The sequence below is a fragment of the Helianthus annuus genome, chromosome 17 (assembly GCF_002127325.2).
Source record: "Helianthus annuus cultivar XRQ/B chromosome 17, HanXRQr2.0-SUNRISE, whole genome shotgun sequence".
Taxonomy (NCBI): Eukaryota; Viridiplantae; Streptophyta; class Magnoliopsida; order Asterales; family Asteraceae; genus Helianthus; species Helianthus annuus.
Window position 1 is genome coordinate 66083350 of NC_035449.2, and position 22345 is coordinate 66105694.

A 22345-nucleotide genomic window follows, 5' to 3' on the forward strand; every position below is an offset into this window, starting at 1 on the left:
GTTATCCTACCCATTGCTGATGCTCCTGCAGAGGAGGCTCCTGTTCATTCACCAGTCCCAGACTCATTTGAGTCTGTGGCGTCTGCATCTTTGCACACTCAGGGAGTGCAGCATCACTCTCACGACGCCGACCCTGACATGGCGTCATCAGCTGCACCTGCTCCGGCACACGATCTTGAGTTTGATCACGAGGTTGACGATGATTTTGATCCTGTCTTTCCCCCTGGTTTTGATCCTGACCAGGATATCGAGTTCATTCACTTAGACCAGCCCCTAGAGGAGCCTGTAGCCCCTATCGATCCTTTGTTTGATGATCCAGCTGATTTTGATATGGATTTTGTTGACGCGAAGCTTGCTGTGGCCCCAGAGCCAATCATTGCTCCTGATCCTGCATTAGAACATGACCCTGTTCATGACGATGCACCTGCTGTTGCTCCTTTTGTTGATGATATACCCATTGCCGATCATCCTGTTGTTGCTCCACCGTTGGTGGATGATCATGTTGTTGACGCTCCTGTTGACGCTCCACTCTTGATAGAGGATCCTGTTGTTGCACCTTTTCCTGCTCCTATGCCGGTGCTGTTCGACCGTGCACCTTTTGCTACTCATGTAGATCCACGTTACGCCGACACCCGTAACGGGTGGATTGATAACGACGATGATTACCCACCTTTTGTGCGACCTGTTACACCACCAGTAGCCCCCGTTTCAGCACCCATTTCTGCACCCACTGATATTCCGTTGTTTCCCCCACACTTCACAGATGCTCATCGCACATATCTTCATGTTATGTTTCTTCAAGACATACCGCCACCGCGTCCTGGAGGGGGGTCATCTAGACAGCCGCCTGTCCCTGTTCCACCCATGATGTCATCCCCTTTTCCATTCGCGTCTCAGTTTCCCACTGTTGTACCACTTACTGCACCATCCTTCACTCCATCGAGCGAGCCATTTCTATGGACTATGCCTCCTATCATGCCACTGTCTGATCCGTATCACCCATACCATGTTGGGTATTCTACAGAGGACATACTCACATCATTGATGATACAGCAGGAGGCACTGACCCGTCGCATACATGAGCTGGAGAGAGCTCAGCGACCACCTGGCCATTGTCAGACCCCGTTTGCAGCATCACACCCTCCGCGTCTACTTTCACCCGAATCAGACGTCCGTTTCTTGACCTCTGAGCAGCAGATAGCATATTTGCTGCGCGTCTGTCGCGCTTTAGAGCAGGATTGGTTACATATGCGTCGCCTGTATTACTCTCATTTTCCTCCTCCTCCTCCTCCTCCTCCGCCATCAGCATAGGCATTTTGATTCGACGCAGGTAGACTTTTGGTGAGAGGACCGCGATTGTGCAGACTATACAGCTTCTTGAAGACCACATTTTGATGACATTACTTTTGATGTTTAGTTCTTGATTGTTGTTGTAGTTGATTAGACAGTTTAGACAAGGGCGATGTGGCCCTTAGTCACTTTTGATGTATGATACAGTCACAAAACTTGTAAACATTGTACTGTGGTCTTGATTTATGATAGCGCAATCACAGTATTCTCATTATATGTGATGTTGGATTGATTATTTATATTCTATAACATGTGATGTTATGTGCTTGATCTATTTGTAACATGAGATGTTATGTGCTTAATATTGTTGTTGCATACGTATACATTTACTTGCTATGACCTGACCAACGTGAAACATCTTTTAGAAGATGCCACCAAGACGTGATCCGCGCATGCCCACTGATGAGGCAGAACTTCAAGGAATCATTGCTGCCGCTATCGCGCAGTATGCTGCTTCTCATGCAGAAACAAGTGGAAATATCTCTCAAAACCACGACAATAACAATCCACCGAATGGTAATGTTAAGTCAGTTGAGATATTATGATACATTTGGATATTTTTAGCACGTTCGCTAATACCATTTGTAAATCCTAACGTATGTGCAGGGTGCACTTACAAGCAATTTCTCGATTGCAAGCCCGTGAATTTCGACGGCACAGGAGGTGCTGTTGCGTTTGTTAGATGGGATGAGAAGACGTAGTCTGTTCTTAGAATGAGCAAGTGTGCTCCCGAGCAACAAGTGACCTACATCTCAGGGCTATTTCTGGATGCAGCCCTATCTTGGTGGAATTTGCAAGTGCAAACTCTTGGTGAAGCTGCTGCTTATGCGATGTCATGGAATGAGCTGAAGGAGCTCATGAGAAGGAAGTACTGCTCACGTGCTGAAATTCAGAAGCTGGAGACTGAATTCTGGCATTTAAAAATGGAAGGTCCCAAGATTGCGGAGTATGTTCAGAGATTCCACGATTTGTCCCACGTAGTGCCATACATGGTTACACTGGAGTTCAAACGTATCGAGCGCTTTATCTGGGGATTGGCACCTCAGATCATGAGTATGGTTACTACATCCAAGCATGCAACAATCACATAAGCCATTAATCTCAGTGTGGCTCTTACTGAGGAAGCTATTCGATTGAACAAGTTTTCAGTTACCGAGCAGAAGAAGAAAGAGACTCACGTGGAGTCGTCTGGGGATAACAAAAGGAAATTCTCGAACTTCAAACATGGTACAAGCAGCGCGAACAAGAAAGGTGAATCAAGCACACCGGTAAAAGCTGCAACTGGTGTTGAAAATCAAGGGATAGTTTATACGGGTACTTGCCCAAGTGCAATACGTGCCAGCGCCATCATTATGGCGAATGCAGATTGAGGAAGTGTGAATCATGTGGAAGGAACGACCACACAAAGGATACGTGTTGGGCTGTAACTGGTGCTGGGCGTACTAGTAATCGAGGGTTTGGGAATGGTAATGGAAACCGCCAGCAGGGAGGAAACGGCGGAAATAGAAACCGCGGAAACAATACAAATCAAGCTGGGAATGTGAATCGCAACCAAAACAAAACTCAAGCTGGAAACGAAGGTGGTAATGGTCACGGACCAGGGTGTTTTAATTGTGGAGAAGTTGGGCACTTCAAGAAGGAAAGCCCAAAGCTGAATCAAGCCCGTGGAAGAGTGTTTAACATTGGAGCAAGGGAAGCGCGCCAGGATCCCAACGTTGTCACTGGTACGTTCCCTATAAATCAATGCTTTGCATCTGTTCTGTTTGATACTGGTGCCGACTATAGCTTTGTGTCGTTAGAATTTAAGAATATGCTTGGGTTAGCTGCTAGTAAATTAGATATTTCGTACTCAATTGAACTGGCTAATGGAAAGCTAGTCGAGGTGAATGAAGTTGTCAGAGGTTGTGTAATTGAGCTGGGAGAACGCGAGTTCACTTTGGATCTACTACTAGTCAACCTGGGAAGTTTTGACGTGGTAGTAGGGATGGATTGGTTGTCAGGCAACAAGGCTGAGATTGTTTGTCATGAAAAGATCATTCGCATCCCAACAGAAGATGGAGAAACAATCGTGGTTCACGGAGAGAAGCACGATACGCCTCTGAAAATCATTAGCTGTCTGAAAGCTAGAAGGTGTTTACAGAAGGGATGTGTTGCCTTCTTGGCACACATCGTCGATAAAGAGGCTGCCGAGCCGAAGATCGAAGACATCCATGTAGTAAAGGAATATCCTGAAGTCTTTCCAGAAGACTTGCCAGGATTGCCACCCCAATGGCAAGTGGAGTTCCACATTGACTTAGTTCCAGGCGCCACGCCTGTGGCTAAGGCACCTTATCGACTTGCCCCTTCAGAGATGCAGAATTGTCGACACAACTTCAAGAGTTGCTAGACAAAGGATTCATCAGACCAAGCTTCTCACCTTGGGGAGCTCCAGTTTTGTTTGCTAAGAAAAAAGATGGTAGTTTTTATATGTGCATCGACTACCGGGAGTTGAACAAGTTGACGATCAAGAATAGGTATCCTCTGCCAAGGATTGATGACCTATTCGATCAGCTTCAAGGTTCAAGCTACTACTCGAAGATCGATTTGCGATCAGGTTATCATCAGCTGAGAATACAAGAGGAAAGTATTCCCAAGACTGCTTTTAGAACTCGATATGGACATTACGAGCTCTTGGTTATGCCGTTTGGTTTGACAACCGCGCCAGCTGTTTTCATGGATTTGATGAACCGAGCTTGTAAGCCGTACCTCGATAAGTTCGTAATCGTATTCATTGATGATATTTTGATTTACTCGAAGACGAAGGATGAGCACAGACAGCATTTAAGAGCTATTTTGGAGCTACTTAAAAAGGAAAAGCTGTATGCCAAGTTCTCGAAGTGTGAGTTCTGGTTACGCGAAGTCCAATTTCTTGGACATGTGGTAAATGGAGATGGAATCCATGTGGATCCCACCAAGATTGAAGCGATCAAGAATTGGGAGACTCCAAAGACGCCAACCGAGATTCGACAATCCTTAGGTTTAGTTGGCTACTACCGAAGGTTCATTGAGCATTTTTCAAAAATCGCTCAACCTTTGACTTTCCTCACGCAGAAGGATAAGAAGTTTGATTGGGGAATCAAACATGAAGAAGCATTCTAGTTGTTGAAGGACAAGCTTTGTAATGCAACGATTTTATTGCTACCAGAGGGAACAGATGATTTTGTGGTATATTGTGACGCCTCGCGTCAAGGATTGGGTTGTGTGTTAATGTAGCGGCAAAAAGTTATAGCCTACGCGTCACGCCAGTTGAAGGTTCACGAAAAGAATTATACCACACACGATTTGGAGCTAGGCGCAGTGGTATTTGCGTTGAAGATTTGGCGACATTATTTATATGGTACGAAGTATACAATCTTCACGGATCATAAGAGCCTGCAACACATATTCGACCAGAAGGAGCTTAACATGAGACAAAGACGCTGGGTCGAGTTATTGAACGATTACGACTGTGAGATCAAGTATCATCCAGGGAAGGCGAACGTGGTCGCCGATGCCCTAAGTCGTAAAGAAAGGATCAAGCTCATAAGGGTTAGGGCTTTAGAGATGATTATCCAGACAGATCTTTCCCTACGCATTCGTGCCGCGCAGAAAGAAGCTCTGAAAGAAAGAAACTTCGAAGAGGAATATCTCCGTGGAATGGAGAAGCAATTAGTACCAAACGAGGAAGGAACTTTATGTTTCATGAAACGGATTTGGGTTCCTCTATTTGGTGGTTTGAGAATGGTTATTTTCGATGAAGCTCACAAGTCGCGATACTCTATCCACCCAAGAGCGGATAAGATGTATCAAGATCTAAGGACTTCTATTGGTGGCCTAGGATGAAAGGAGATGTTGCAGTTTATGTTAGCAAGTGTTTAACGTGCGCCAAGGTAAAAGCTGAATACCAGAAGCCTTCAGGTCTACTGCAACAACCTAAAATACCCAAATGGAAATGGGAATAGATTTCGATGAATTTCATAACAAAGTTGCCAAGAACGCCAAAAGGTCATGACACTATTTGGGTAATAGTAGACCGGTTAACGAAATCTGCACATTTCTTGCCGATCAGAGAGAAGGATAACACGAGAAAGTTGGCTGAGATATACATGAGAGAGATCGTTGCACGTCATGGAGTGCCTCTCTCGATCATCTCTGATAGAGACAGAAGGTTTGTGTCAAGGATTTGGCAGTCCTTTCAGGAAGCGTTTGGATCTCAGTTGAATCTGAGTACAACTTTTCACCCACAAACCGATAGACAAAGCGAACGAACGATTCAGACATTGGAAGATATGCTGCGAGCTTGCGTTATGGATTTAGGTGGAAGTTGGGATACTCACCTACCATTGGTCGAATTTTCATACAATAACAGTTATCACGCAAGTATTCAAGCCGCACCGTTCGAAGCTCTTTATGGACGCAAATGTCGATCACCGATTTGTTGGTCTGACGCAGGCGATAGACAGTTAGTTGGTCCAGAAGTGGTCCAGGAAACCACAGACAAGATTGCCCAGATCCGAGATCGCATCAAGGCGGCTCGCGATCGACAAAAGTGTTATGCGGACTGAAGAAGGAAACCCCTAGAGTTTGAGGTAGGAGACATGGTATTGTTGAAGGTTTCACCCTGGAAGGGTGTGGCACGCTTCGGAAAGCGTGGAAAGTTGAATCCGCGATATATTGGTCCATTCAAGATTCTGGCGAGAATTGGATTAGTGGCATACAAGTTGGACTTACCTGCCGAACTTAATGGTGTTCACGATATATTCCATGTATCAAACTTGAAGAAGAGTCCAACACAAGAAACTGTTGTCATTTTGGCCGACGAAATTCATATTGACGACACGCTCCACTTTGTCGAAGAACCCGTTGAGTTTACGGATTGGAAGATAAACAAAACCCGCAGGAGTAGTGTCAAGCTCGTCAAAGTTCGTTGGAATGCAAGACATGGTCCAGAATACACCTGGGAACGTGAAGATCGAATAAAAGAGAAATACCACCATTTATTTCCCAAGACCCCTGCAACCAGAAGCAGAACTTAAAATTTCAGGACGAAATTTTCTTAACGGGGGGAGAATGTGACAACCCTCACAAATCCAGGTATCCGTACAAATTAATTAATATTTAATTAGTGCTTAATTACTGTGCTTGATTACAATTATGAATAAACTGCTTTCTATTTTCTGATACATACATACTCATGCATCATACTTTATTACTGTCACTTCATTTATTACACACAAAACAGTAGTGACAAACTTGATGCACGAAAGCACAGTTAGCACAGTGAGCGGATAACCCAGTGAACATGCTGACATTGCCAGCACTAGACAGACATTGTTTCTGAGGCCAGTATGAGTCGGGAATAGATTACTACACTAGTAGGGAGTGTAGGGAGGTGAGGATCATAAAACTGCGTTACTAGGTGATAGTTATAGTGACCGGAAGTGCCTAAAACATACTTTAATTTCAAAATTCTGCACTAAATACGAAAATTCAGCTTTTAACATAACTAGTAAAGTGCAAAAATTTGGTAAAATAGTCCTAGACACTTTCCAAAGTGTCGGGAATTTAATGTGTCACTAAAAATAACATAAAAGACACTTTATAGCTTTATTTAGCACTTTAACGGATCAATATCCAACCAAACAACCGGACTTTACCCGGAACATAAAAATATTGCAAAAGACATAGTTTTCACTTATCCGAGCTAGTTAGGATCCCCGAACACCCTAACACCCTTTATATTTCACTACACACTTAACATACTAACTAAACCATTTGATTTCAACTAGATCCTAACATAACTATTACACCCCAACCCTTACCCCCCCCCCTCAATGTCGACGGTCACAAGGGTGGGACACAAGCTTGTGTTTTCTTTTGATTATTTTATTAATTTGTGTTGGATATTTAGTGACATAATACATGGAGGATAATAAGGATCAAGGTTTATAAATTAACTTGTGGGTAACCCATCTCTCTCATTCAAACACAACATCAAACTCTCTCTTCTCTTCCTCCATAACCATCTCACGGCCGCCACCCCTCCACCACACCACCACCACTTCCAACCATTGTTCAATCATTTCTCATACATCCAAAGGTGCGAGGAGCTATACAAACAAGCCGGGTGCTCTCGAAAGTTCAAGAACCACTCTGGATTTCTTTTATCCACCACATTTACATCTTGTTTCTTCCCTAGCCTTGTGCTAGTAGTAAGTGTTTCTAAACATCATCTTGATCTTGTTTATGGTGGTTAATAGATGATTTAATGGTTAAAAATTAAGAACACTAATGAACATAACTTAAAGTCTTGAACATAAGTGATTAATGGTGGATAAAGAGAAGATATGTGTGTAAATCATGTAAATCTTGTATAGTTGTGATTATTTGATGTTGTTTGTCACTAAAAGTAGGATGGATCATCATCTAGACATACTAGATCATGTTCAAGAACATGAACTAGTAATATGTTAGTGTTAGAAATGTGAAAGATGATGAAACCATCCACCATGAACTTGAAACATGAATAAACATAATTTTTCTTGTAAAATGAAGTTGTAAACTTGTGGATCTAAAGATCTACAAGTGGTTTTTCGGAAAAACCAAGCGGAAGATACTAGTTTTGTTAAAACCCGGATATTTTATGAACTAGAAGCATACTTGGTAAATAGACAAGTGTATGAACACTTATGTAACAAGAAATTTAACAAAGAAATATTTTTGTAAATCTTGACTAGAAGTTCTGAAACTTCAAGTTCTTCAAAAATAAAGTTTACCAGAAACTAATCATGTTTTTTAAGTTAATAAGACCCACTAAATATGAAGGTAAATTACTACATATTTTTACAAAACCTTCAAGTTCATGAGTTATGGTTTAGTCTTATTTTTGTCAAGTTTGATGAATAAGTATGGTATGTTGTTAAATGGTAAATTGTTTGGTTGATTTTTACAAAAAGAAAATGATATGCTAAAAGCATGGACACCACCAGTTACAGAGGAAATTCTGGCGAAATTTTTCTAAGAATATAACACTTAGTAACAAATGGTTACAAATGTATTTTTTAACTTGTTTCTCAAAAATAAACTTCGCCATGATTTTTATTACAAAATACCAAGTACCGGAGGTGGATTTTCGTAAATAAAACTTGGTAAATATATATTTAGAATATATATTTTATAATAAGACGCTTGTGTGACTATGTGATTATCTTGTGAACTAGATATATATTATTTTTAGGGTAAAAATAATATAACTTGGAAATACCGTGAAAATACTACTCCCAAAATAATACCAACGCGCTCACAAAATAAATATTTAAGTTATAAAAGTATCGTAATACAACGCGAACTTTAAAAATGTAACTTATGTATTTTTCGGAAAAATACTCTTACTAGAATATTTTTGGTGCAATATTATTTTGGGAAAACTTATGAAATAAAATATAATATTTTTGGGAAAAATATATATACTTTGGGATTAAAAACATTTTAGACAAAGTAATTAAAAATATATTTTTCAAGTGAGACTTAAAAATATATTTTCGGAATTATAAAACACACATGTATTAATACCCCCATCCTTGGGAAGGAATATACTTATTTAATAATTAAGAAGTGTAAATACGAAATAGTTGTCTAACTATTTCCCAAAAACGTTAAACCTTAAGCCAAGGCACGGCCGTCCGTCTAATAGGAATTAGTACGTGTAGGTCGTCACGCAGCAGGTTGATTTGGGACCGGCTATTTCGAGACGCCCTTCAGTGAGTTCATGTCCCCCCTTTTCTCTTTACTGTTTTCAGTTTTATACTTCGGGGGTGAAATACATGCGACAACTATTACAAACATTTATTACATGGTATGGTTAGCATAGGGAGGGTTTATACAACTAGATCATGTGAGGGGTGGGCACAACACTCGAGGCCATTAATCCTCTTTGTTAGGACCGAGGGACACAAGAGTGATAGATCTATTTGGGTGTAGCGAGCCCACACCCGTGAGGCCGGGGAGGCCCATAGAGGTGACTGTGTCTTACAGCCGGAAGCCCGGTACAAATTTGATAGGTTTGAGTTTCCCTGCACTTTCTCACACATACCAGTGGCTTTGCAACCAATTGGTGATCTCTTTTTCCTTATTGCTACATACCAGGGACTTTTATACATACTTTAAAGGTTTATTCATACTTACTTTTACATGAACTCGCTCAACTTTTGTTGATTTTTCAAATTACATGTATTTCAGGAAATTAGGGATCTGGCAAGGTATGCTATGTCGTCATGTTGCGTAGGAGAAATGATGTCATCCGAGTTTAGGGATTGTGACTTTTGCCTGGACGAGTCACAAGTCTTAAAATGTGTTTATTTCATGTCTTATGGTTGTGTCGTATGAACAATATTTTTATTATGTCATGTTGTAACTCGTTGCATGTGTCGACTTTTTAAAACAATGTTGTTGTATTTTACTTTTGAAACTTGAATTAATGGATGAACATCATGGTTTTATTTTCATATAGCTTTGTTGTGATTAAGCTATGGTATTAAGAAGTCACACCAAATAAACCAACGCTTCCGTAAAGCCAGGGTGTGACAAACTGCACATGCTAGAATGATCGAAGATGCAAACAAGAAAGCTTATTATGGCATCATTGATCAAGATGATGAAAAGGTGGCAGAAGGTTTCTGCTGGGACAAATACATTCCACCTGATTCAAAAGTTGTTGCTCTCATTGCAAAAGCCATACAAGAACCTGATTTATTTACAGAATGGATGAAAGTGTTTGCCAGTGATGATAAAATTCAAGAAGGAGAGTCTGTTTCATCCGATGAAAGTTCAGAAAGAACAACAGTTTTTGATCAAACACCATCTGATTCTGATTCTTCAGATGATAGTTCTGAAAAGAATAGATTTTGATCAATCACCAACTGATGACAGTAGTGATGATGAAGAAGAAAAACATATTAATGTTGCAAAAACTCAACTATCTCCTGAAAGTTTTCAATTTTATTTTGCAGATCGCTTGGAGAAGTTGAAGAAGAAACGAGCAGCAAAGGAGTTGAAAAAGGAGAAAGTTGATGAAGTTAAAATTACTGAGCAAGTAGTTAAAGAAGAAAAGGTGGTTGAAGTAGATAAAGTTGTTGAAGTCGAAAAAATAGTCGAAAAGATTGTTGAGGTTATCAAGCCGTGTGAGAAATGCTTGGAATCTTGCAAGCAGTGTGAAGAAAAAGATGAGAAACTAAGTGAGAAAGACAAGATGATAGAAAAGTTACTGTTTGATCTCAATTACGTGAAGGAATCATACGATGTATTGAACAGAACGATAACTGGTTTGCAAAAGACTAATTCTGAAAGAGAAGATGCACTGACAATGCAGAATGCTGTGATGATGTTGAAGCAGAAAGCTATCAATTTCTATATTGAAGAAAGTGCAAAATGGAAGCAAGAGTTGGAAACTGAAAAGACAGAAAATGAGAGAATCAGACGATTATTACAGAGTTATTCTAGTTCTGATTATCTTATTGACCGAATTTATCCAACTGTTGCAGGTATGGAAGCATTTCAAGATGACAAGCCGAAGAAAAAGGATACTGGTAAGAAACAGAGTGTGAGTTACAACAAGTGTCTGCCTCCAATCTGGGAAGGATATTCTCCCAGAAAACCAAATGAGGAGCAAGTCCAAAAGGCAGTCAATATAAAACTAGAGTTTGATATAACCAATGAGTTACCAGAAAACATTGACATCACTTTTACATCGTCTCACACTGATCATGAGTCCGAGTTAATAAAAAAGGTGGTTGATCAGGTGTTGGATAAAGATGAGGAATATGAGTCTGGAAATTCGAGTTCGTCGGCCAACAATCCAAAGACGTCGGTTAAACGGGCTTACAGTAAAGAGTTTTTATTATCAAAATCCAATTTGGATGATGAAACATTTGAAGTTGCTTATACTTTGAATGATTCTGACAAATTATATTCTGATAAAGAATTTCCAATAAGAAGTGTTCAAACTGAAAAGATCAAAAAGGTTTTCAAAATGACAGAAATTAATATTTCTGAAATAAAAGATTTAAATCTTACTGGAAAACCTAAAAAATACACTTCAAGAGTTCAACAACAGTTAAACAAGAAAAAAGGTTACAATTCTGGTTCTGGTTTTCAAAAGAAACCAAATCATAATGGTAATTTCAAAAAGAAAGGGTTAGGTTTTACTCCACCTGAAAATTATAAAAATGATAAAATTTCTAAAACAAAAACTAAATTTGTTTCAGGAGGAAGTGCTAAGGAAGAACAGAAGAAACCTTTCTGGAGACAATCAAACAAGGAGTTTCTCGCTGAGAGGAAGGGGACTGGAGTTTTTCATAGAAAGGATACTAGAACCTGTTTTAAATGCAATGGAGCTGGTCATATTGCATGGAATTGTCCGTTGGATACAAAGAAAAAACAGGGAGTTTCTGAAAAACTCAAAGAAAAAGTTGTCGATGTTGAACCACAAACTGAAAAATTCAAATTTTTTGAAAATTCTACTTATGAAGTTGGTGAGTGTTCAAAGAAAATTTTTTACAAAAAGAAAGCCAAAGACAACCATGTGACACTCGAGGTTTTTCCGAACGATCACCTTGTAATATTTCGTGTGTATATAAATATTATTAAATGGAAACGTGATTTTTGCATGATATGTGATGTATGTAAGTATTATATATTTTTATGAGAGCCGAAACCACGACCCGAGACCATGACTCGCAACCGGGCGGTTGCGAGTGGGCCACTCGGTCTCGAGTGGGCCGTTGAGCCGAAACCGGTTTGGGCCGAAACCCCAAGCCCAACCCGAAAACACCCCTTGTATATATCCAACCTTTCCCTCATTTCTTTCATTTGGCACCTACACACAAACACATACACTTCTTATTCTCTCTCAACTAAGAAACCCTCAAACAACATCCAAACTCTTCCAAATTCTCGGTTCAAGCAAGGATCTCGGACAAGGACTCGGTCAAGATCACCACTCGGACACTCCATCTTCTCTCATTCTCTTCTCTTTGTTTTCGGCTCCCCCTTTTCATAACCGGTTAGTGTTATCTTTTTGGTGTACAAGATTTAGGCTTGTTGTATGAACTAGAAGATGCTTGGTTAGAAACAAATGCATGATTCTTAGGTTGATTGGTAAGGTCGACAATATGTGGTAACATGTTTGAAAATGGTTAGTTAAAGTTGTTATGTATGACTTTTTGTATGATTGGTGAAGATTAACTATATGTGAAAACCCTATGTATGAAGCTTGACAACATGTTCATAATGGCTATAGAATAGTGGTTTAAAATGTGCTTATGATCAACCCAAAAATATGTTCTAAGTCATAAAGTGTATGTTTTACTTGTTCTTGCATGATAATCTTGCTAGAAATATGTGATTTTGGTTCATGAATGTATGATTTGTTAAAGAGAAAACCCTAGAAAATTATGAACATAAGATGAACTTGTTTGAATATGGTTTGAAGGTTTTAAAAATGGCAAAGTTTGATCTATATGGTTTAATGGTCAAATGAGGAAAAGTGTTTGTAGAAATCTTATTGGTTATTTCCGGATTTGGGCCTGAATTCTTGGTACAAAATGGACTGATGCATCTGCATCATCACGTGTGGATGAAAATGACAGTTTTCGACTCGCAACCACAGCATTCCGACTCGAAACCGCACCGTTGCGACTCGCAACCAAAGCATGACAAGTCGAAACCACGTGATTGCGACTCGAGACTACGTCGGTTGCGACTCGCAACCACAGCATGATGACTCGAGACCACGGTTGCGACTCGCAACCACAGCGTGACAAGCCGAGACCACCTGGTTGCGACTCGAGACCAGCTGGTTGCGAGTGGGCTGTCCATTTTGGTTATTGGGCCATTCTGTGTTAACTTGAACTATCTGTTAAATGGACTATGTGTTGCTGTGTTCTGTTTGACTGTGTTACTGTTAGGGCCGGCCCAATAACCCCATGACTATTTACTTGTATGCGTGTTACGTACCTGTATGTGTTTTACGTGAATGCTTGTATACCGAACCTGACCTATACCGGTAACCATGTTAGGACGTGGTGACCAACGTGATTGACAAGTAACCTAAACCTACCGAGCAACCCAAGGTGAGTTCACAACTTAAAAGCATGCGTCCCGGTGGTTTGGGACACGAGACTAACAACTCTATCCCCTGGTAAAAAGGGGATACCATTTACATACCTTCCCTAGTTATTGGGAACAAAACTTACTTTTCTTTCCCGGGCATTGGGAAACCTTTTGGTTAATTACTGTTTATACGGATTGCAACTAACGGCACTAAACGAAACTCTATCACTCAAGTCCCTACTACAGATACCGATTAGTCGCCGGGTTAGGCGAGCGGGTTATTAGTTGATAGCGCTATTTAGGTGTTTACCAGCCTCACACCGTGCCCTGGTTTGGGATCGGTCGTGAACTAATGTACTCAGATATTCGTCAATGATGATAGAACATTGACATCGGGGCATCCTGCGGATACGCAACGGTTACCTAGTGTTCGGTATTGGAAAACAGTTTAGTCGCTAACTTTTGGGGTAGCTCCCCAGGGCATGTATAAACGGATAAATTAACCGGTGAAACAAAGTTTTTGGTAATTAAAAATGGACAACTAGTGAACTCACTCAGCATTATTGTTGACCCCTTACTGCATGCTTTGCAGGTAACCAGTGACGAAGGAGCTTGCAGCTTGGGGACGTGTAGTGTCTGTTCACCCTTGTGTTGGGTGTTACCTTATTTTGAATCATGAACTTTGTTTTAAACTCCCTTACCTATGCTTCCGCTACTTATTACTGTTTTGAACTTAAACTTTAAACTCTGAACTTAATATTTGCTAAGCTTATGAATAGTAAGTATTACTTTTGTCATCAACTTAAGTATTCGGTATAATTGGTGGCTGGATCCTGGTCAGTCACGCCCTCGAAGCGGGTGTTATCCGCAGGTGGATTTTGGGGGTGTGACAGATTGGTATCAGAGCCATTGGTTATAGTGAACTTGGTTTTAAAAAGGGAAAAATCTTTTTGGAGAAAACCAGACTATAACCCGTGACTCGCAACGACACTACACTCCAAGTGCAAGGCTCGACACATTTGACCTCCTAGCTCGGACCAGTGTTTACTTGTTTGCTTTATGTTTCCTGTTATGATATACGTACTAGTGTGCCTAAACTAGATAGATACACCTCTCTCTTCTATCTCATTCTCGCTACACTACGACATCACACTCATACTGTGTTTTCTGGTTATGAAGACAATGAGTGGACGCGGAAGAGGAAACATCAACATGACGCAGGCTCAGTTCACTAACCTGCTCAACACAGTGGCTGCGGCTTTTGCAGCTCACCCTTTAGGTAAGCTCGCTGTTTTAGGATGTTTAGATCCTACCGCCACATCGACTTTTCGCCTCTAAACCTATACGCTTCGCTTCTCACGAACAGGTCAGCATGCACCTGCGCAACCACCAGTGTGTACTTTCAAAACTTTCATGGATTGCAAGCCTCTCCCTTTCAACGGCACGGAGGGTGCCATAGGTCTTCTGCATTGGATTGAGAAAATTGAAGCTGTCTTTGCTGTTTGCGAGTGTCCCCCTGCAAATTGGGTAAAATTTGCTACTGCTACGCTTGAAGGAAGCGCGCTTTCTTGGTGGAAGGCGCAGATTCAGATGTTTGGGTTGGAAACTGCAAATGCTACCGCATGGGAGGATTTCAAGGATATGATTAAGGATGAATACTGTCACCGGGATGACATCCACAAGCTTGAGAATGAGTACTACGAGCTCAAGATGGTTGGGTCGGAAATTGAAACTTACACCAAGCTGTCTAACGACTATGCCGCTCTTTGCCCAAACATGTCACGACCAATGTACCGAAGGATCGAACTGTATATCAAAGGTTTGGCTCCAGAGATTCGAAGCCATGTCACTACAGCCAACCACACTACCATTCAGCCGATTGTTCGACTTGCTCACAAACTTACTGATCAGGCCGTAGAAGAGGGCCGGTTGCCCAAAAGGATCAATGCTACCGTCGGAACTTCTAGTGACAGCAAGCGTAAGTGGGAAGGAAGTCAAAGCAAGGATGCTAACCCCACTCAGGCCCCAGCACAGCAAAGGAAAACTGAAAACAACAAAGGCACCCAGCAACAGGGTGGCTACCGGGGAAGCTACCCTAAGTGCAACAAGTGTAACAAGCACCACAATGGGGCATGTAACAAGGGCCAGTGTCAGCGATGCCACAAGATGGGGCACGACGCCAAGGATTGTCGAAGCCAGTTCCCAGCAAGACAGAATCAGCAACAACCCCAACAGCAACAGCAGCAGGGAAACAACCGGGCATGTTTTAAGTGTGGAGCTGAGGGGCACTTTAAGAAGGATTGCCCTGAACTGAATCAGAACCGCAACAACAATCAGGGAGCTGGGAACAACAATCAGAACAACAATGCTGGGAATGGTGCTAGAGGAAGAGCTTTTGTGATTGGAGCTGGTGAAGCAAGGAATGACCCCAATGTCGTGACGGGTAAGTTCCTACTCGATGATCGTTATGTTTCTGTGTTATTTGATTCCGGTGCCGATGCTAGTTATGTATCCCTACGTATTAGTAAGAAGCTTAAGCGTCCGCTTTTGTTACTAAGTTCTCCTCATATCGTCGAGTTAGCTAATGGTAGAAACATCGAGGCCTCACATGTTGTCAAAGGCTGCAAACTAGAGTTGTCTGGTCAGACATTCAGCATCGATCTTTTCCCTGTTACTCTTGGAAGCTTCGACGTCGTTATTGGTATGGATTGGTTATCCAAACATCGCGCTGAGATCCTTTGTCAAGAGAAAGCAGTTCGTATTCCTCGCCGTTCTGGCAAACCTCTCATTGTACAAGGTGGCAAAAGTGGAGAAATCTCCGGCGTTATCTCGTTCTTGAAAGCCCAGAAGTGTCTACGAAGAGGGCACACCGCTATCTTAGCACTTGTTACCAACACGCAGGAAAAGGAAAAGAGGATTGAAGGTTTTGCAGTAGTGCGTGACTACCCCGAGGTATTTCCTGAGGAATTACCTGGACTCCCTCCCCACCGTCAGGTCGAATTCCAAATCGAGCTAGCTCCCGGAGCAGCGCCAATAGCTCGTGCACCTTATCGACTAGCCCCCGCAGAATTGAAGGAACTCTCTACTCAACTACAGGAACTTTTGGATAAAGGGTTTATCCGCCCTAGTTCGTCACCCTGGGGAGCACCGGTACTCTTTGTTAAGAAGAAGGATGGCACGTTCCGAATGTGCATAGACTATCGTGAGTTGAACAAGGTTACCATCAAGAATCGTTACCCTCTCCCGCGAATCGACGATTTGTTTGATCAACTGCAAGGATCGAGCTACTACTCCAAGATTGACCTGCGATCAGGCTATCATCAGTTAAGGGTCCGTAATGAAGATATTTCCAAGACTGCATTCAGAACTCGTTATGGTCATTATGAATTCCTTGTTATGCCCTTTGGAATGACCAACGCCCCTGCAGTGTTCATGGATCTTATGAACCGAGTATGCAAACCCTACCTCGACAAGTTCGTGATCGTGTTTATAGACGACATCTTGATCTACTCGAAAAGTCAGGAAGAGCATGAACAGCACCTACGCCTTATCCTCGAACTCCTTCGCAATGAGCAACTGTACGCCAAGTTCTCGAAATGCGACTTCTGGCTTCGAGAAGTCCATTTCCTTGGGCACGTGGTTAACAAGGATGGAATCCACGTCGACCCAGCTAAGATCGACTCTATAAAGAATTGGCCTACCCCTAAGACTCCCACTGAAGTTCGCCAATTCTTGGGATTAGCAGGCTACTACCGCAGATTTATTCAGGGATTCTCCAAGATTGCACAACCCCTCACTACACTCACTCAGAAAGGCGTCACCTACAAGTGGAATGAAGCACAGGAATCTGCTTTTCAGAGGCTTAAGGATAACCTCTGCAGTGCTCCTATTCTCTCGTTACCTGAAGGGACAGACGACTTTGTGGTCTACTGCGATGCGTCTATTCATGGGCTCGGTTGCGTGTTGATGCAACGCGAGAAAGTTATTGCTTACGCCTCTCGACAACTTAAGACACATGAAAGGAACTACACAACACACGACTTGGAACTGGGAGCAGTGATATTTGCGCTTAAGATATGGAGACATTACCTGTACGGTACCAAGTGCACCATTTACACCGATCACAGGAGTCTCGAGCACATCTTCAAGCAGAAGGAATTAAACATGCGACAACGTAGATGGGTCGAACTTCTGAATGACTACGAGTGCGCCATCAAGTACCATCCGGGCAAGGCCAATGTTGTGGCAGACGCCCTCAGCCGGAAAGACACTGTACCAAAGCGCGTGCGAGCATTGCAACTTACCATCCAGTCTAGTCTCCCTACCCAGATTCGAAATGCTCAGGTTGAAGCTCTGAAACCGGAAAACATCAGGGCTGAGTCCCTGCGAGGATCGAGGCAACAACTAGAACAAAAAGAAGACGGCGCCTACTATGTGGAAGGGCGCATTTGGGTCCCACTTTACGGAGATCTACGAGAACTTGTGATGGACGAAGCCCATAAGTCCCGTTATTCGGTACATCCTGGTTCAGATAAGATGTACCACGACTTAAGGACCACCTACTGGTGGCCTGGCATGAAAGCCCACATAGCAGCCTATGTTGGCAAATGTTTGACCTGCGCAAGAGTCAAGATCGAGTATCAGAAACCAGCAGGCTTACTCCAGCAACCAGAAATCCCGAAGTGGAAATGGGAGCAGATTTCCATGGATTTTGTTACAGGGCTACCGAGATCTCAACGCGGGAATGATACTATCTGGGTGATAGTAGATCGTTTGACTAAGTCTGCACACTTTTTGGCCATTAAGGAAACGGACAAGTTTTCTACCTTGGCAGAAATCTATTTGAAGGAAGTAGTCTCCAGGCACGGGGTGCCAACCTCTATTATTTCCGACCGAGACGCTCGTTTTACTTCCGAGTTGTGGCAAGCTATGCACAAATCCTTTGGCTCACGTTTGGACATGAGCACCGCTTATCACCCGCAAACGGATGGGCAATCTGAACGCACCATCCAAACCCTGGAAGACATGCTTAGAGCATGTGTGATCGATTTTGGAAAGAACTGGGAGAAGCATCTACCGTTGGTGGAATTCTCCTACAATAACAGCTACCACACTAGCATTCAGGCGGCACCTTTTGAGGCATTGTACGGTCGTAAATGCCGATCACCTCTTTGCTGGGCGGAAATAGGTGACAGTCAGCTCACAGGTCCAGAACTGGTAGTAGATACAACGGAAAAGATTTCCCAAATCAGGCAACGCATGGCGGCAGCTCGTGACCGTCAGAAAAGCTACGCTGACAAGCGTAAAAGACCATTAGAATTCCAGGTCGGGGACCGGGTTCTACTTAAAGTCTCACCCTGGAAGGGTGTGGTTCGTTTCGGTAAACGAGGCAAGCTGAATCCACGGTATGTTGGACCGTTCGAAATTACCGAGAAAATCGGTAAGGTTGCTTATAGATTGAACCTGCCTGCAGAGCTGAGTGCAGTGCACAACGTTTTTCACGTGTCTAACCTGAAGAAGTGTTTGTCGGATGAAACACTTGTGATTCCTTTTAAGGAACTGACGATTGATGAACAGCTACACTTTACTGAGGAACCGATTGAGATCACGGATCGAGAAATCAAAACCCTCAAACGTAGCCAGATACCCCTTGTGCGAGTTCGTTGGAACTCACGACGCGGCCCAGAGTTTACCTGGGAGCGGGAGGACCAGATGAAGTCCAAGTATCCCCAGTTATTCCCAAACGAAAACCCCAGCACTGAAGCTACAACCGAATTTCGGGACGAAATTCCAAACTAACGGGGGGATGATGTGACACCCCGTTGAAACACGCTAGCTTGGCAGTGGCTGCTTCAACTTTCGGGACGAAAGTTCTTAAAACTTGGGGATAATGTGACACTCGAGGTTTTTCCGAACGATCACCTTGTAATATTTCGTGTGTATATAAATATTATTAAATGGAAACGTGATTTTTGCATGATATGTGATGTATGTAAGTATTATATATTTTTATGAGAGCCGAAACCACGACCCGAGACCATGACTCGCAACCGGGCGGTTGCGAGTGGGCCACTCGGTCTCGAGTGGGCCGTTGAGCCGAAACCGGTTTGGGCCGAAACCCCAAGCCCAACCCGAAAACACCCCTTGTATATATCCAACCTTTCCCTCATTTCTTTCATTTGGCACCTACACACAAACACATACACTTCTTATTCTCTCTCAACTAAGAAACCCTCAAACAACATCCAAACTCTTCCAAATTCTCGGTTCAAGCAAGGATCTCGGACAAGGACTCGGTCAAGATCACCACTCGGACACTCCATCTTCTCTCATTCTCTTCTCTTTGTTTTCGGCTCCCCCTTTTCATAACCGGTTAGTGTTATCTTTTTGGTGTACAAGATTTAGGCTTGTTGTATGAACTAGAAGATGCTTGGTTAGAAACAAATGTATGATTCTTAGGTTGATTGGTAAGGTCGACAATATGTGGTAACATGTTTGAAAATGGTTAGTTAAAGTTGTTATGTATGACTTTTTGTATGATTGGTGAAGATTAACTATATGTGAAAACCCTATGTATGAAGCTTGACAACATGTTCATAATGGCTATAGAATAGTGGTTTAAAATGTGCTTATGATCAACCCAAAAATATGTTCTAAGTCATAAAGTGTATGTTTTACTTGTTCTTGCATGATAATCTTGCTAGAAATATGTGATTTTGGTTCATGAATGTATGATTTGTTAAAGAGAAAACCCTAGAAAATTATGAACATAAGATGAACTTGTTTGAATATGGTTTGAAGGTTTTAAAAATGGCAAAGTTTGATCTATATGGTTTAATGGTCAAATGAGGAAAAGTGTTTGTAGAAATCTTATTGGTTATTTCCGGATTTGGGCCTGAATTCTTGGTACAAAATGGACTGATGCATCTGCATCATCACGTGTGGATGAAAATGACAGTTTTCGACTCGCAACCACAGCATTCCGACTCGAAACCGCACCGTTGCGACTCGCAACCAAAGCATGACAAGTCGAAACCACGTGATTGTGACTCGAGACTACGTCGGTTGCGACTCGCAACCACAGCATGATGACTCGAGACCACGGTTGCGACTCGCAACCACAGCGTGACAAGCCGAGACCACCTGGTTGCGACTCGAGACCAGCTGGTTGCGAGTGGGCTGTCCATTTTGGTTATTGGGCCATTCTGTGTTAACTTGAACTATCTGTTAAATGGACTATGTGTTGCTGTGTTCTGTTTGACTGTGTTACTGTTAGGGCCGGCCCAATAACCCCATGACTATTTACTTGTATGCGTGTTACGTACCTGTATGTGTTTTACGTGAATGCTTGTATACCGAACCTGACCTATACCGGTAACCATGTTAGGACGTGGTGACCAACGTGATTGACAAGTAACCTAAACCTACCGAGCAACCCAAGGTGAGTTCACAACTTAAAAGCATGCGTCCCGGTGGTTTGGGACACGAGACTAACAACTCTATCCCCTGGTAAAAAGGGGATACCATTTACATACCTTCCCTAGTTATTGGGAACAAAACTTACTTTTCTTTCCCGGGCATTGGGAAACCTTTTGGTTAATTACTGTTTATACGGATTGCAACTAACGGCACTAAACGAAACTCTATCACTCAAGTCCCTACTACAGATACCGATTAGTCGCCGGGTTAGGCGAGCGGGTTATTAGTTGATAGCGCTATTTAGGTGTTTACCAGCCTCACACCGTGCCCTGGTTTGGGATCGGTCGTGAACTAATGTACTCAGATATTCGTCAATGATGATAGAACATTGACATCGGGGCATCCTGCGGATACGCAACGGTTACCTAGTGTTCGGTATTGGAAAACAGTTTAGTCGCTAACTTTTGGGGTAGCTCCCCAGGGCATGTATAAACGGATAAATTAACCGGTGAAACAAAGTTTTTGGTAATTAAAACTGGACAACTAGTGAACTCACTCAGCATTATTGTTGACCCCTTACTGCATGCTTTGCAGGTAACCAGTGACGAAGGAGCTTGCAGCTTGGGGACGTGTAGTGTCTGTTCACCCTTGTGTTGGGTGTTACCTTATTTTGAATCATGAACTTTGTTTTAAACTCCCTTACCTATGCTTCCGCTACTTATTACTGTTTTGAACTTAAACTTTAAACTCTGAACTTAATATTTGCTAAGCTTATGAATAGTAAGTATTACTTTTGTCATCAACTTAAGTATTCGGTATAATTGGTGGCTGGATCCTGGTCAGTCACGCCCTCGAAGCGGGTGTTATCCGCAGGTGGATTTTGGGGGTGTGACAAACCAGATGTGGGTTGTTAAGAAGTCTAAAGTAAAAACAGGCAAGGATTCTGGTTCCACAAAGCCAGAAGAGCTATAAGTGGAGGATGAAAAAGAAAACTCAGTGCCTTCAGTGAATGATGTTAATTTTCCATCATTGAAGGATGAAAATGTTAAACAAATGGTTGGTAAGGTTGAGATCTCGAATCAATTCTATTCTGAAAAGAAAGAATTTGATGTCGAAAAACATTTAATGGAAATGTGAAAAAGATTTTTGAGAAAATGATTGAGGGTAAAGTTCAAGGGGTTAAAGATTTTTATGCAACAAAGAAGGCAACTTATAACCCAACTGAATCAGAGTTAAAATCACCCAAGGTTGGTCAGACTTGGGTGGAAATTCTTTTTCCTTAAAAATCTGACTTGCTAGAGCTCCCAAGTTTGTAATCGCGGTGCAGGAATCGGCATCATTCTTGATAAAAATTGATTTTATGAATGAATTTTAAAGTTGATAAATTTTACAGGTTGTGATTTGCCGGAGCTTCCAGGTTGGAAAGAGTGAAGCAGGAATTGGCATCTTT

At 42.2% G+C, this 22345-nt stretch overlaps 1 protein-coding gene across 1 annotated transcript; it reads left to right on the forward strand.

Moving 5' to 3' along the window:
* Positions 1-138: 138 nt before the first annotated feature.
* On the forward strand, positions 139-22326 carry LOC110924516. Its single transcript, XM_022168518.1, has 5 exons — positions 139-408; positions 541-1174; positions 10377-10486; positions 11165-11249; positions 22289-22326. The coding sequence occupies exons 1-5, from the start codon at positions 139-141 to the stop codon at positions 22324-22326; spliced, it is 1137 nt and encodes a 378-aa protein (XP_022024210.1).
* The last annotated feature ends 19 nt before the right edge of the window (positions 22327-22345 follow it).